The 14,303-nt window shown below is 36.2% G+C and overlaps 1 protein-coding gene across 1 annotated transcript in view; it reads left to right on the top strand.

Annotated features, from left to right (window-relative positions):
- The window catches only part of LOC107090730 (tyrosine-protein phosphatase non-receptor type 1-like), a 17,717-nt gene extending 4,813 nt beyond the window's left edge, over positions 1-12,904 (top strand). Inside the window, exons 5-10 of the mRNA XM_015384285.1 lie at positions 2,984-3,082; positions 3,180-3,317; positions 3,708-3,917; positions 4,021-4,182; positions 4,306-4,466; positions 10,395-12,904. Coding sequence (XP_015239771.1) covers positions 2,984-3,082; positions 3,180-3,317; positions 3,708-3,917; positions 4,021-4,182; positions 4,306-4,466; positions 10,395-10,680 — 1,056 coding nt within the window. The 3' untranslated portion in view covers positions 10,681-12,904. The remainder of the gene's footprint in view (positions 1-2,983; positions 3,083-3,179; positions 3,318-3,707; positions 3,918-4,020; positions 4,183-4,305; positions 4,467-10,394) is intronic.
- Positions 12,905-14,303: the final 1,399 nt, after the last annotated feature.

Genomic DNA, 14,303 nt, shown 5'->3' with positions numbered 1-14,303 from the left:
CAGTATTTTCGCCCCTTCCCAAAATTACTTCAACGGAAGGTTTCCAGATGGATATGCGGAGCAAATCCATCTGGCGGAGTCAGGTTACAGAGGTTTGGTCTGCAGTGCTAATAGTTATCCTTGTATCAGATTTTCCCACTTGGCTGTGGTCCCTGCAGCTCCTCCAGAGTTACCATGGGCCTCTTGGCTGCTTCTCTGCTTAATGTGCTGCAGCTTTGTCATATTTATTCCCTTCTAGGGTAATGATCAGAAATCTGAAAGATGTTCAAAACTTGGATTATTTATATCTGTTTGGACTTAATGCTGCACAAACCACCACTAAACAGCTGCAGCTATAACAGTTGGGTTAATTAAGAGGCTTCTAGTAAGTTGCAGAGGATTTTACTGAGTGATTTTAATTAAAGGGGGCTGCATACAAATATAGATTTTTTGTATATACTATATCAAAAGCATCTCATTTCCAATAATTTGCTTTGTGTTGATTTATGGCCCAAAATCACAATAAAACACAATAAAATATGTTGACATTTCTTATTTAAATGTGAAATATTAAAAAATGTTCGAAGCGTAGGTATACTTTAGGGATACAGTTAGTATTAGAGACCATCTGCTGTTTTCTTGTCTGTTTAATACAGCTTGATAATTTAGCATGTTACGTGTTTCAATGCATTAAGCGAAGGAAAAAAAGTTTTTTTTTTTCTGCTTTATCAGCAAAATTCGCACTGCAGGAAAAGTCCAACCCAAATTGTATCTATTTTTTTTTTTACACGTTTGAACCTTATTCTACCATCATAAAGCAGACTGAAGGGTCCAATTCTGATCTTCTGACCTGGAAAAAAAATATTTGTACTACTTTTATATAGTGTTCTAAATCGAATAAGTTTCAGATAGTTTTCGAGGTGCCTGAAGATGGACAATTAGTCTTCTTTTTCTATAAAAACTATCATTTTGAAATCTGACTTTTATGCTTTTATGTCAGTTCCCAGCTCCCATTGCTCATCGCATCAGGCGCAGGCCTGCGTAAGCAGTTGTGCTCTGATGTCTCTTACAGTTCTTCATCTTATGATGTGGTCATATTATTATGGAGATTCATCATTGCTTCCGTAAACAGAGTTGCTGTGACGTCCATCTTCTCCCTCTGCACATCCGGGTCACTTTGGGGCCGTGACCGTTCAGACCAAAGTCCGACTGCTGCATGTGAATATTAGTCTGGACGGTTGGGGAGGGCAGGGAAAGGAAAATGTGTGTGGAGTGTGAGGAGCAGCTGTGTGAACGTAGCCATAGACATAAAATTTAACGACTAATGTTTCAGCTGCAGCTCTATCTTCTAAGCTGGGAAGTGAGGGCAGGTCACATGACGTAGGTCAACAGGAAACTGTAATTTTTTTTACTCTGAAAGTCATAAATAGTTGGGGGAAATACCCAAAATAGTTGAATAGTTTTTGGAAAATTTACAAACAGTTTTTGGTTAGAAAAAACGTGACTGCATGGCATACTGAGGAGGGAGCGGATATACCGTCTGATAACAAAACTGCAGGTGTTAGAAGGTTTAGGCCAGTGTGAGACTCTGAAACAGATGAATTGATAATCCAGGCTATCTGGACCCTGGTCTATAACCCAGATCAGATTTGAAACCTCATCCACTCACAGCATTTGGCATTTCCTGCTTCCCACGGGGTGCCAGAAACTTTTAAACACTGCCACATGTGAGAGATTTGCTGTCAGAATGGTATCAAACTATCCTAGGTTTGGGCCAATAGAGACACATCCTGCTGATCGTGATTCCCGGGTCCCAAGCATCTCTGTCTTAGAAGCTCTGTCTTGACCTTTGCAGTATTTTTCTTTTTTGCTGCAGAAAAATCATTGAACAACCTCTCAGTGATCCAACTTCTTTAAAAAATATCTTATGATCTCTTATAAGAATAAATACTAAACATGAAAAACCTGCCCAGTAAGAAATGTAATTCTAAATGCAGAGGAAGGCTGTGTTTGTCATTATACAGTGTTAACTCTTATTCTAGAATACAGAAGCCTTCATTCATTCACCTAGAAAAACAAGAATCTGGTCTGTTTTTCTGAATTACGGAAAAAATGCTGCTGTTATTTCACTGATGTTCTCTTGTTGGCTTTTCAGATTTCTAAGCAGCTTTTCCTTCCCGTTTCTTTGAGTTTAATTTGTTTTTATGTTCTTTTGTGATTAAGATACTTGGAAATTCTCTTGTCTCTTAGTTATTGAGAGTTTAGCTGGTTCATAAAAAAAAAACATGGCTTTTTAAGTTTAATTTTAAGATAATCTTGTAATTAAAAAAAGTATGCTTTGTAAATTCAGTAAAACAGAATGTTTTGATTTATTTTCCTTATTTAAAATATTTTATTCATTCAGAGAAACAGAATGTTTAAATTTTTTTTTCTCAAAAAATATTTCATTGATTCAGAAAAACATAAAAAAAATATTTTTACGGTAAAAAAATGATCTTGATCATTCAGAAAAACATTTATTTTTTATTTAAAAAATGTTTTCAGAAGAACAGAATGTTGTAATTTTTTTTAATTTAAAAATATGTTATTAATTCAGGAAAAAAAAAATGAAACTTTTTATTATAAAAAATGAAATTGAATTTTCCAGGGGAATGCAATGCGCTTCCATACACTGGAAAAAATCGAAATCTAGATAAGTAATTTTTTCTTAAAATAAATGCATCTGTCCTTGGATTGAGGAGGTAAAAGAGACATTTTGCCAATGGAACAAGAAAATTTACACTTAAAATAAGAAAACACAATTGCATTGTGTTATTTCAAGTGAACATTATCTAATTATCTTATTATAAGAGTAAAAATACTTGTTACTATCTCATTTATCTACTCAAATTAAGGGTAAATACACTTAATTTAAGACATTTTTACTTATTTCTGGATCGTTTTTCCAGTGTATGAGAAGTTAAAGCTTTCAATCTAATGTTTTCTCTTCTGTTTTTCTGTCCAGGGACCCCTTCCAAGTACATGCGGTCATTTCTGGGAGATGGTGTGGGAGCAGCGGACCCGCGGTGTGGTGATGCTGAACCGGGTCGTAGAGAAAGGCTCTGTAAGCCCCTGCTGCTGGATCTAGTTATCTCTTTATCTCTGAATTTTACTTTACATCACGTTCCTCGTCTATAACATGCTCTCTAATTTGGGTTTAGATTAAATGTGCCCAATATTGGCCACACAAAGAGGAGAAAGACGCCATCTTTGAAGATACCAACTTCAAGGTCACTCTCGTCTCGGAGGACATCAAGTCGTATTACACGGTCCGTCAGCTGGAGCTGGAAAATCTATCTGTGAGTTGTTCCTCTCTCTGTTGGGGTGGTGAAGAGGCACAATCAATGGTTTGTTACAAAAAGGATCCTGAAGCTGAGTGCTAGCTCTGTTAAAGGCAGCTATTGTGTGTGTGACTGCAGCCCACAAACATTAGGTTTTTTTATTCGTTTGTTCCCGTAAAGTAAAAAAAATTATGCTGATCAGGACTGAAGAACTGAAACATCATATGAAACGGATTTCCTTCTTTTCGCTTCTCTTATCCGCATTTTTTCAGTTTCAAATTTAAAAACTGCATACTTTCTTTGCAGCTATTTTCAGTTCTCAGTAAAAAAAAAAAAAAGGACTTAAATAAAAAGTCCTGGCTTAATATTTTTCATTTTTTTCTCTTACCTTTTAATTTGTCCGTTCAGACTCAGGAGACCCGTGAAATTTTACATTTTCACTACACCACCTGGCCTGACTTTGGGGTGCCAGAGTCTCCCGCATCCTTCCTCAACTTCCTCTTCAAGGTGCGAGAGTCGGGCTGTCTGAATTCAGAGCACGGGCCTGTGGTGGTGCACTGCAGTGCCGGGATTGGTCGTTCTGGGACCTTTTGTCTGGTGGACACCTGCCTTCTCTTGGTTGGTGCAGACTTGATCTATAAACTCAAAAAGAAAGCTTGATTTGAAATGATTTGATGAAATAATCTGTGAAATTCAAACCGTGTTTGGCTTTTATTTGCAGATGTCGCTCCGCAAAGACCCGTCTTCAGTACGAATTCGTGACGTGCTGCTGGAGATGCGGCGTTACCGAATGGGTTTGATTCAAACTGCAGATCAGCTTCGCTTCTCCTACCTGGCCGTCATTGAAGGTGCCAAGTACATCAAAGGAGACACGTCTCTCCAGGTTCCTCTCCTGTTTTTCTCACTTCCTGATGTTAATCGGAGCATCTGTTCTCAGATTAACTAATAATGTTGGCAGAAGGGGGTAACATTTTAAATCATATATTATTCTTTTTTTATTCCTAAGGAGTCATGGAAAGAGCTCTCTAAAGAGGAAGACGATCCTCCAGAGTTCACCCCGCCCCCTCCTGTTCCTCCTCCCAGGGACCCTCACAACGGCAGGATGCAGCCAACTTTTTTCCCAGATAATGTAGACGTCATCCGTTGTGTGGAAATTCCCAAACAGGGGTAAGCATCTAAAATGCTGAATAATGTCTCATCAAAAGATATTTCAGGATCCCTTTTAATCCCTTTTAAGGGATATTTCAGGATCCCTTTTTTATGTCATTAAACAGAGACACCTTTTGAAATCTCCCCTAAATCTTTAAAGTGGCTTTGCTTTACATTCCACTAATGGTTGCAGCTTTCCCCTCTTATTTTCACACATTAATTAACAGCCAGCTTTTTTAGTTGATCTTTTGCGTCAGCTGTCTTCCCCATCACGTTAGCATTCATGTGGGTATAACATAACATTCCTGTAGGGTTGTCAAAAGTATCGAGACTCAAAAAAGTATCGATACCAAAATGTTGTATCCGGATACAATACTCGTTTTTAAAAGTATCGATACAGTGCCACAGTGTTTTGTTTCTTAACCAGTTTGGCTAGTGTCATTGTTATGTGTGCAAAGCATAGCCAAGGAAGGAACACTTAATTTTAATTTAAGTTTTTTATCAAGCTTGCTTAATATTGTGCACAGCAAACAACCTCAAAATATTGTTCTTATTGTTTATTGCATTTATTTATTGTATTTTATTTATTAATGAAAATATTTCTGTAGAATTTTGGAGTCTTTGTTTTTATCCTTGTGGTATCGAAAATGGTATCGAGTATCGAGTATCGAGTTGAAAAGTTTAGTATCGTGACAACCCTACATTCCTGTAAAAAAGTATATGAATTAGCCTTTATTCATCTACGGCTGTGAGCCAAAATCATTAAAATGAACTAAAATGCATCCGTCTTTGTTAAATGACTCTAAGCCTGATGCTTTGGGTTTCATTACTGAAGTTGATTAACATTAGATTTACTTCTCTGAACTTTCCATGTAAATAGTTATATACGTTATAATATGCAACGTTTTCTTCCAAAGCACGTTTTGGTAGCTTGTGGAGGGTGTCAGTAAATGTCGACTGAATAACTCGGATGTTAGCAGTCCTTCCTATGACTGACAAATAATCAAAATGATACCATAAACAGACTGTGTAAGCAGCTTTACATTTGAGATTGATTTGCCGGAATATGTGCCCATGATGACTTTTTGAGATTTTTGAGCAGTTAGCACTTGTTCTCTTTATGTACATTTAAAAGTTGAGGACTATAATTAGTAGAAAGCAGGTCTAACATTGGCTGCCTGGTTAAATTAACAAGGGAATTGATCCAAACTTCGTATTATGCAGGATGCAAATGGGCACATATGTCTTTATAGATGAAGATTGTTTAACTTTAGTTATTTCTACACATAGATGGACTATAGATCATTCATTAATTTATCCAACCGTACATTAATCCAACTGATGAATGGGGAAGGAAAGTGAGTGTAACTGGTAGGGTAGGACTGAAGGCTGATTCATTTCCATGCTAATGATGGGTAAGAGATTTTTTTTTTTTTAGGGCAGAAAGAATCATGATTAATCGTAAAACTATTTTAGTAATCGATTACACGTTAACTGAAGTATGCAGATTCCTGAAAAACAAAAAGGCTAAGCAATATGGCCTTGAAATCTTGTGAAATGTTGTGGTTCTATCTTGATAAAAATGATGATAAAAACACTCTTAATTAATTCTTTGAGGTCGTTCTTGTGTTACTTGTATTTGCAACAGCAACCGGGGCCAAAAAAATCACAAACATTCTTGGAAAAATCTACAAATTCAAAATAGGTTTCTTCAGGACACCAGTTATGTAATGAAGTGTGATTAATATCACTAAACATCCCTTAGTAACCACATTTAATCATATCCTTTGAATTTGCCAATACCTCAATGGAGGAAAAAGAGGAAGAAAAACATTGAAAATAAAATTCAAAACTTACCCTTTTTTTTAGTTTTTTTTTTTGTATCATAAGTAATTTTTATTTATTTGTTAGTTGAAAAATCTAAATGATCATAACTAGCACTTTATCAGGATAGCGTTACAATAAATGACCATTTCTGCAACCCAGTCAGAGCACTAACTGTGCATTTAATATAAAAAAATGTTTTTTCTGTGAATAAACTGTCCAGAACCCCTTAACTGGCTTATATTCTTGTTTATATTCTTTATAAAAAACCTCTTTAAGTCGCCTTTTCTATCCTATTTTTAATGGATCAATCTAAAAAATAAACAACAGAGAAATCGATTAAAATAATGATCATGGTTGCAGCCTTTTATAACCACTTTACCTGGTTTTTGACAAAGCTAATAGATTTCATACAATCATCCACAGTCACCTGCCTCGTATCTTCCATCTGATTTAGATTGTTTCCTTGAACTGAATTGCGTGAGCGCCAGCAGGTTGCATTCATTTATAACACTCGTTTTTCCAGGTCCACCTGTTTTCATAGATTGAGTGATTTACAGACGGCCAGGCCACCAGCCTGCCAGCAGAGATGCAGCTGATCACTGCTCTGTCAGTTTTCTGCAGCTCTGCTTAGATCTACAGTCGTATAGAGTCACATTTCAGACTCACTGAGCAGGTGGAGCTCAATAAATTACAATGTTTTGGGGAAATTAATTCATTTCAGCTGACTAAATAAAGTTGTGATACATTCCAAGCAAATGTCTGTTCGTTTAAAAATTCCTTTATTAATGCAGCATGGCGTTAATGAGGTGAGCTGTTTGCCTCGATCTTCCTCTTGACAATTCATCAAACATTCTCTTTGAGTTTAGGTCAGTCCAGTTTAACAACACAGGAGCTAAACCGAGCTACTGTAGTCTGCCGTTATTGTTTAGAAAACCGCATCAGAAAACTTGTGACGCCACTTTGATGTGTGATTTATTGCCTGTAGCAAACAGAAATGTTTTCTTAAAGAGGTTACAGACTTCATCCACACCTTGAAAAAGTCCTTTTGAATTCTGATCACTTTTTTCGACCACACTTTGTGCTTCCAACCTTTCCCTTAAATGCTGGAACACATCATTCCTGGATCAGCCCACTTCCTTTCAGGATAACTTATGGATAAATTATGGAGAGTATTTTTACCTGGTTTATGTGCTATTTATAAGTATAAGTAGCTAAATAGTTTTTTTTTTTAGGCTGTAAGGTGGAATACTCATATTTAACAAAAATAAAGTTTATTCAACTTTGTTTAAAATATTGAGCAGAATTAATAAACTGAATGAACTCTGATGATGTAGAGATGCACCTGCAATGCTTTGTTTTAGTAATTCCTGACTCAAAGAACATTAAAACTAACTGTTCTTTTTTTTTTTTAGTTTTGTTCATACAACAACCTCTTTTTCTGTCTAACGTGGTGGAAAACAACCAGGAAGAGTCTATTGTCTCAGTCCCTCTGCCATGAAGTGGCACCTGATGTCCCTGCTGATGTAAACTCTCTGTAATTATGTCTGAATTTAGATTTGAGGCGACATCTGATTAAGTGGCGTTACAGAATGACGGCTCGCTGCTACAGAAATGCTTCACTTTCTGTGTTCGAAAAGGTCCTCAAATGTTTTCATTGGGGGTGTCCTGATGCAGCTTTATCATCTACAATATGATACCGACCTGTTATAATTAAACACCATAAATCATACATACATTTTAGGGCTGAAACAATTAATCAGATCAATTGTGATTAATCAGTTATTGAAATAATCAACTAATTTAGTAAACAATGATTCATTTGAGTATAAAGACTCTAGAACATGCTTTTAGCTGACAGAGTGACCCACTTAGAGCAGTAATTATACCAACATTGTTAAAAAATATATAATATTTTGCATTTAAGATAAAAAAAATAATAATGTTTACATCTGTTAATATGCTCTATCCAAAACTCTAGTGGGAAAAGTTTTAGTTTCACCCAATTTATTCCTTAAAAAATCTTCTTTAAGGAGCATTTGGCTCTTAAATTATTAATTGATTAAGCAAAAACATTATTGAAAGAGAAGTGGATTTGCAAAATAATCGTTAGTTGACGCCCTAATACATTTATTAGTTATTATTATTTGGAATGATAGGAAATGTTTGTATATTACTTAAGCAGAGGATAATAGAAAGATCAGTTATGAGAACAACGGATCAATTTCTTATTAACCAATGAGTTATGTCAACATTTTTGATCAGTTTGCTGATATTGGAGATTTTAGAAGCAGGTCAGTTTGTTCAATGAGTGATATTTTATATCACACAGATTCATTCATCCACGAGCTCAAAGCCTTTATGTCAAATTTGGAATTATAGGAAACGAGTACTTTCAATCCTGCAGCTTTTTAACTAGAAGCTCTAAACTGATTCTTCCCGTACTTGAAGTAAAAAAAAAAAAAAAAAAACGTGGTTCAGATGAATGTCTTCATGTCATACAGGAAGAGGAAGGCTGTCATCTGGAATGACGATGCTGATTTCTGTTACTGAAAATTCATGGTGATGAATTGAAATGAATGATGAGTATTCTACTGATCATTTTAGGAAATAAGGGGTTGAATATTGTAGATGGGTATTGGTCTCTATAATCTGAAGAACTTAATATTCATGTTTTATTCATGTTTTAAAATATGAAGTTTAAAATTAACACTTCTGATAAACAACATTCAGTTTAAGAATCTGCTCTAAGTTCTCTGTAACCAAAATGAAGAAACTGTGCGTGAAACACAGCAAACCCTTTGCTCCTTCTATAGGATTTAAGAAACCTGCTTCAGCCTGATGCTGCTTCACATGTGGTTTATTTACTGCTCATTAACAACAGAAACCGCCTCTTAAAAAGCAGCAGTTTGACAGTTTGCTTCTTAAAACCATATTAACATAAAGGCAGGTTGACAAAATATGTTGAACATGTTGTTTCACATTAATCTGAGACGGCTTAGAAGGAAATTTCACACACAAAAAAAAACGAATAAACAGATTATTAAGAGTCCCTAGAATTCCACCATGAGCACAAAGTTAGTGCAAAGACCGAGGAGATCCATCTGAGCCTCAGACCATGTTAAATAATAACGCTTAAATAAAGGCAGGAGTTTAGAAAGGTTGAAGGAGAGAGCTTTAATTTATGACTAAAATTATATATAAATTGCATCAAGACCTCTTGAGTAATGTACGGAAGATTAGGGCCACTGGGAAAAAAAAAAGAAAGTTAACTGATTTTATTTCAGTTTAGTATGGGGAAAAAAAGATTAAAGTCAGAATTCTGATAAAAAAGCCAGAATTCTGACTTTTCTCCTCAGAATTCTGGCTTTTTTCTCGGAATTCTGGCTTTTTTATCAGAATTCTGACTTTAATCTTAGAATTCTGACTTTAATCTCAAAATTCTGACTTTAATCTCAGAATTCTGACTTTTTTTATAGTCAGAATTCAGCCAGAATTCTGAGATTAAAGTCAGAATTCGGAGAAAAAGGTCAGAATTCTGAGATTAACGTCAGAATTCTGAGAAAAAAGTCAGAATTCTGTCAGAATAATCAAGTCAGAATTCCCATACTAAACTGAAATAAAATTTAAAAATCTGTTAATTTTTTTTTCCAGTCGCTCTAATCCTCTTCCGTAGTAATGCCATTTAAGAGACGTAGAGATATGTGCACTTAATCAGCACAAACACTGCAGCACCTTATTGAGTTTAGTACATCTGTACGCTGAGAGCTATGGAGTCAAACATGGAGCCAAACAGAGTCTTCAACAGCAGCGTTAGAAACATACAAAGGAATATAAGCAGGTGAAAAATAGCAATTGAAATGATGTCTTGGGACTTAAAAAAGAAAAAAAATCAACATAAAATAAATAAATGCACAGAAAAAAGGACAGAATTGGTCCAAAGATTTGAGAGACTGATAAAGAGACAGAAGTGGTTAACATAGATTAAATCTGTATTTTTGTCCTGATGAGGTCAGATTAAAATCATCGTAGAACCTGGTAGAGATACATAAAGGGAAGGTTTGCCTTAAAGGGAAACTAGAACCTTGATCTAATCCTCTTTCATCCTGTTTCTTCATCCAGGTCTTCACACGACACAGAGCTGCGAAAAAGAAACCTAGCTGCTCCGGAGCGTCCTCCTGAAGGAGGGGATCTGCCACACGGGCATGTGGGAGTGCAGGATCTGACCTCAGGCACTCTGAACAAATCCCAGCATCAAGAGGCGACGGAGGAGAAGTCTGAGGGAGCGGAGCAGCCAAAGGGGGGCTGTCCTGCGCCGGGGCTTTGGCCCCCTCTTACAGCCCACGTGTGCCTGTGCACGGCGCTGGCTCTCAGTGCTTATGTCTGCTATCGCGTCTATTTCCACTGATGTCTGTCCTTCCTCCTTCCTTTCTTTTTTTTTTTTTTTCTGGATATCTATGATGTCGCAAAGCGCACGTGGCTGGCAGGTCGACCTGCTTCGACTCTGAGGGTCGGTCGGTGATGCTTTGGCGCTCGGCTGATTCAGGTTCACCTGTGATAACGCTGTAAATGGTCAGCTGCCTCTTTACCCAAACTTTCTTTGTGTTTATGCCATCTCCAAACGCTCAGGGCCTTGGGTTCTTTTTTTTTTTGTCTTTTCTCTAAGGTGCCACATCCCAAACACGTGCGCGCCGACCCAAACAGACTCACCATAAAACATACGTTGCTCTGCTGAGGTGAAAGGGTTTGCACTGGGACTGCTGGCCTGAACACCTGGGACCAGTGACCTCTGACCTCTGCCTAATTTACATGCATCTTCTTTCTTATTTACCAAAATGACACCTTTGAATGTTGTTCCATTTTTTTTTTTATCCTAAACTCGATTAATTGAGCAGACTGATGATGATGTTTTGATTAAGCTGGACTGAAAAACACGTCACTAAAAAAGAAGCTTTGTTTAAACAAAGTTCTGAAGACTACAAAGAATCCAGTTTGCTCCCAGTAGATAAATGAAAGTGTGGGTTTCCAACGATATCTACACACTAGTTGTCTCTGCTAGGCAGGTTTAGTGTGCTCTTTTTATTTTCTTGAACCGTTGACGCAACATTTACCGTAAGTTTAACGGGATGCTGACTGGTAGCTCCTTGTTAATGCCTGAAGCAGCGGCAGGGGTACGGCGACGTGTCTCCTCTAGGATCGGCTTTATCCTGCGATGGAAGACGACACAGCTTTAGATGCTTTACAGTAGATTTTATACCCATACCTGGGGATATTCAATATGGTAAACGAGTAAAAAGTTCAGAGAGCAAAGTAGCACTCACCCAACTGTTTTCCAGCAATAATAAAAATAATAACTCAGTTGTGTAATGTCCTTTACACGTGCATCTCTTAGATAAAATATCAAAATGTTCACTTCGGTTAATGGATTCATAAAGCGAAGTAATATGGATTCCTCACACACAGCGATATTTTCCAACTGTTCCTTCCTAGTTATTTTTATACCATTATAGCTTACAGACCAATAAAAAAGGAAAAATTTAGATAATCAGATTACAAAGAGACTAAAGATGATTTTAAGAATAGAAATGAAAAAAGCTTTTCATGTTGGAGCCCAACGCCTGTTTCTGCCTGTGTGCCGTGGCTCTTAAAGCTCCTGCAGCGGCAGTCATTAATTATTAATTAAACTGTATTGACCTCAAATTGGAGAAATGTACCTCTAGATGTAACCCTCCCTCTTTAGGAGCAGCGGGCGGCCATCCTGGGGCAAAGCTGCACCTTTTTCTACCACAGTTTATCCTTTCACCTAACTTTCCCTCCATAAATACACTGTTTTGGGGCTAACCAGTAACTTTACAAGACAGCAAATATTCCTTTGTGTAGTCCTTACTTAACACTTCTGTGTTAAAAATCCTTTTTTTAATTTGTCTAATATAATATTCTGAGAATTTTGAGTCATTAACTCCAAAGTCATACTCCCCAGAAGACAACAGAAGGGGATATTTGGGAAATATCGTTCTGTGTGCAATGAATCAGTATAGTTTCACTTTGTGAGATGAATCACTGAAATGATTGAACTTTGCATTGATATTCTAATTTATTGAGAGGTGCGTGTGGGTCTCTGAGGTAGAGTGTGGGACCAGGGATTATTGAAACTAACCAAAAAAAATCAAATAAACCAAACACCAGCACAGGGATGAAAACGATGCACTGTTCTGATTAGTCGTTGTGTCATGGTGTGAGCCTGAGCTGGCCGTGTTCTTCTGTATGATTGGTGTTTTTTTTTGTGTAAAGCATGCTGCGTTTGTGACTCGACAGGTTTGTCCAAATAAGAGATTAGTTAAGCTGCTACCCTTCGTTTTGGGACGAAACAGAGTTCAACACTTTGTCTGACAGCTGTACCTTTCTTTAGAATGTATGAACGTCGTCTCCACAGGACGCATCCTTATTAAATTTATACATAAGTATATATATATATAAATATATATATATATATATATATTTCAGATCAGGTTTTAGTGTGCCGAGTTCTTTTTCTGCTTTAACAGATTAAACCTCAGCACTTGTGCAGTAAATGCACCATGTTTTCCCATTTTCTATACGTATGCTGAGCTTAGAAGCGTATTTTTTTATTTACATTTGTTTTCATTTTTAAATAAAGAAAACAAAAAAAGGTGTCCTGTTTCTTCTTGAAGCTTATATTGGAAAGCATTATTATATAATCTGTTGATATAAAAGACTATTAATATGCAAATGATCAATTTAAGGATATATTTCTGATTACTGCTATATTAATGGTGGACTGAATGATATGCAATATTTAAATAACTTTACTTGTGCAAGAAGTGAAGAGCCTCTTCCAAGCTTATCTTTAACAAATTTATCAGTTTTTTGGGAATTCAGCATTTTATCCATTTAAAAAAACAGAAAAACGACTTAAACGGTAATATTTTATTTGGTGAAATTCATTAGTTTTTACTTGGTTAACAGAAATTAACCTTCTTTTACATAAAAATAGATCTAGAAAAATGTTTTTTTGTGTGTGTATTTGAGGTGGATAAAGTAACTAAAGATTTTTTATTAAACTACGAGTAGCACTATTTCAAGATTAATTTTAACTCAAGTAAAAATAGAACAAAGTTATCTATGAAAATTAGTCTAGTAAGAATCCTCTGGTAAAGATTCTCAGTCATCCATGTTATAGTCATTCCAAAAAAAGAAAATAAAAACAATCCACTGGACTTTGTTTCCAAGTTTGAAGACGTTTCGCTTTCCATCCGTGAAGCTTTTTCAGTTAAGTAAAAATAAAAAAAATCCCTCAGTAAGATGGCTAACGGACAGTTATGTGCACATTCTGGTATTTGAACGTTTAAAATCAAGAACATGATTACAAAGTAACAAATTCAGCCAAGAAAAACTTATTTTTAAAATCCAAATTTTCAACATAAATGTAACCAATCCTTATGGTAGGGAATGCATGCGTGTCAGGAAAGGATAAAGTTTATTGTACTTCTACCTGATCCCAAATTGGTCTCATTACTTATAGGATAAGTAACCAGAAATGTTTGTCAGGTACACATAGCAACACTCACAAGAATGTTACTAGAGTAAAAGTAAAAAGTATGATAAAGAACACCTACCAAAGTACTTTTTTTTTTACAAAAAGTTACTCAAGTATATGTCACTAGTTACTACCCACCTCTGCATATTTGATGCCTTTGCCCCAATGATAGTGAGTTTGCCCTCTGAGATAACCACCTGCCTGCCTCTCGTATCGGTAGGAACTCTGAACCAGATTTTACTTTCAACTATCAGATGTTTTTCTTGCATATATGGAGCTTATCCTGAATTATCTCAGTAAAATCAAGATCTGGGATTTGATTACTTTTCCTTATTCTCCACTAGTCCTGATTCCTCATACTACTTTGGGTTGTTGCCATGTTTTGGAGTCTAGTTCTGCTTCTTTAAACTATAGATGGCTTAAGCCCCTCTGATGGACACTATGATGAATGGTGAAGGGATGAGATCAAACTG

Source organism: Cyprinodon variegatus, unplaced genomic scaffold (assembly GCF_000732505.1).
Source record: "Cyprinodon variegatus isolate N-32 unplaced genomic scaffold, C_variegatus-1.0 Scaffold309, whole genome shotgun sequence".
In the NCBI taxonomy this organism is placed as follows: domain Eukaryota; kingdom Metazoa; phylum Chordata; class Actinopteri; order Cyprinodontiformes; family Cyprinodontidae; genus Cyprinodon; species Cyprinodon variegatus.
Note: the sequence above shows the minus strand (reverse complement) of the source record. Positions and strands in the feature narration are given on the sequence as shown.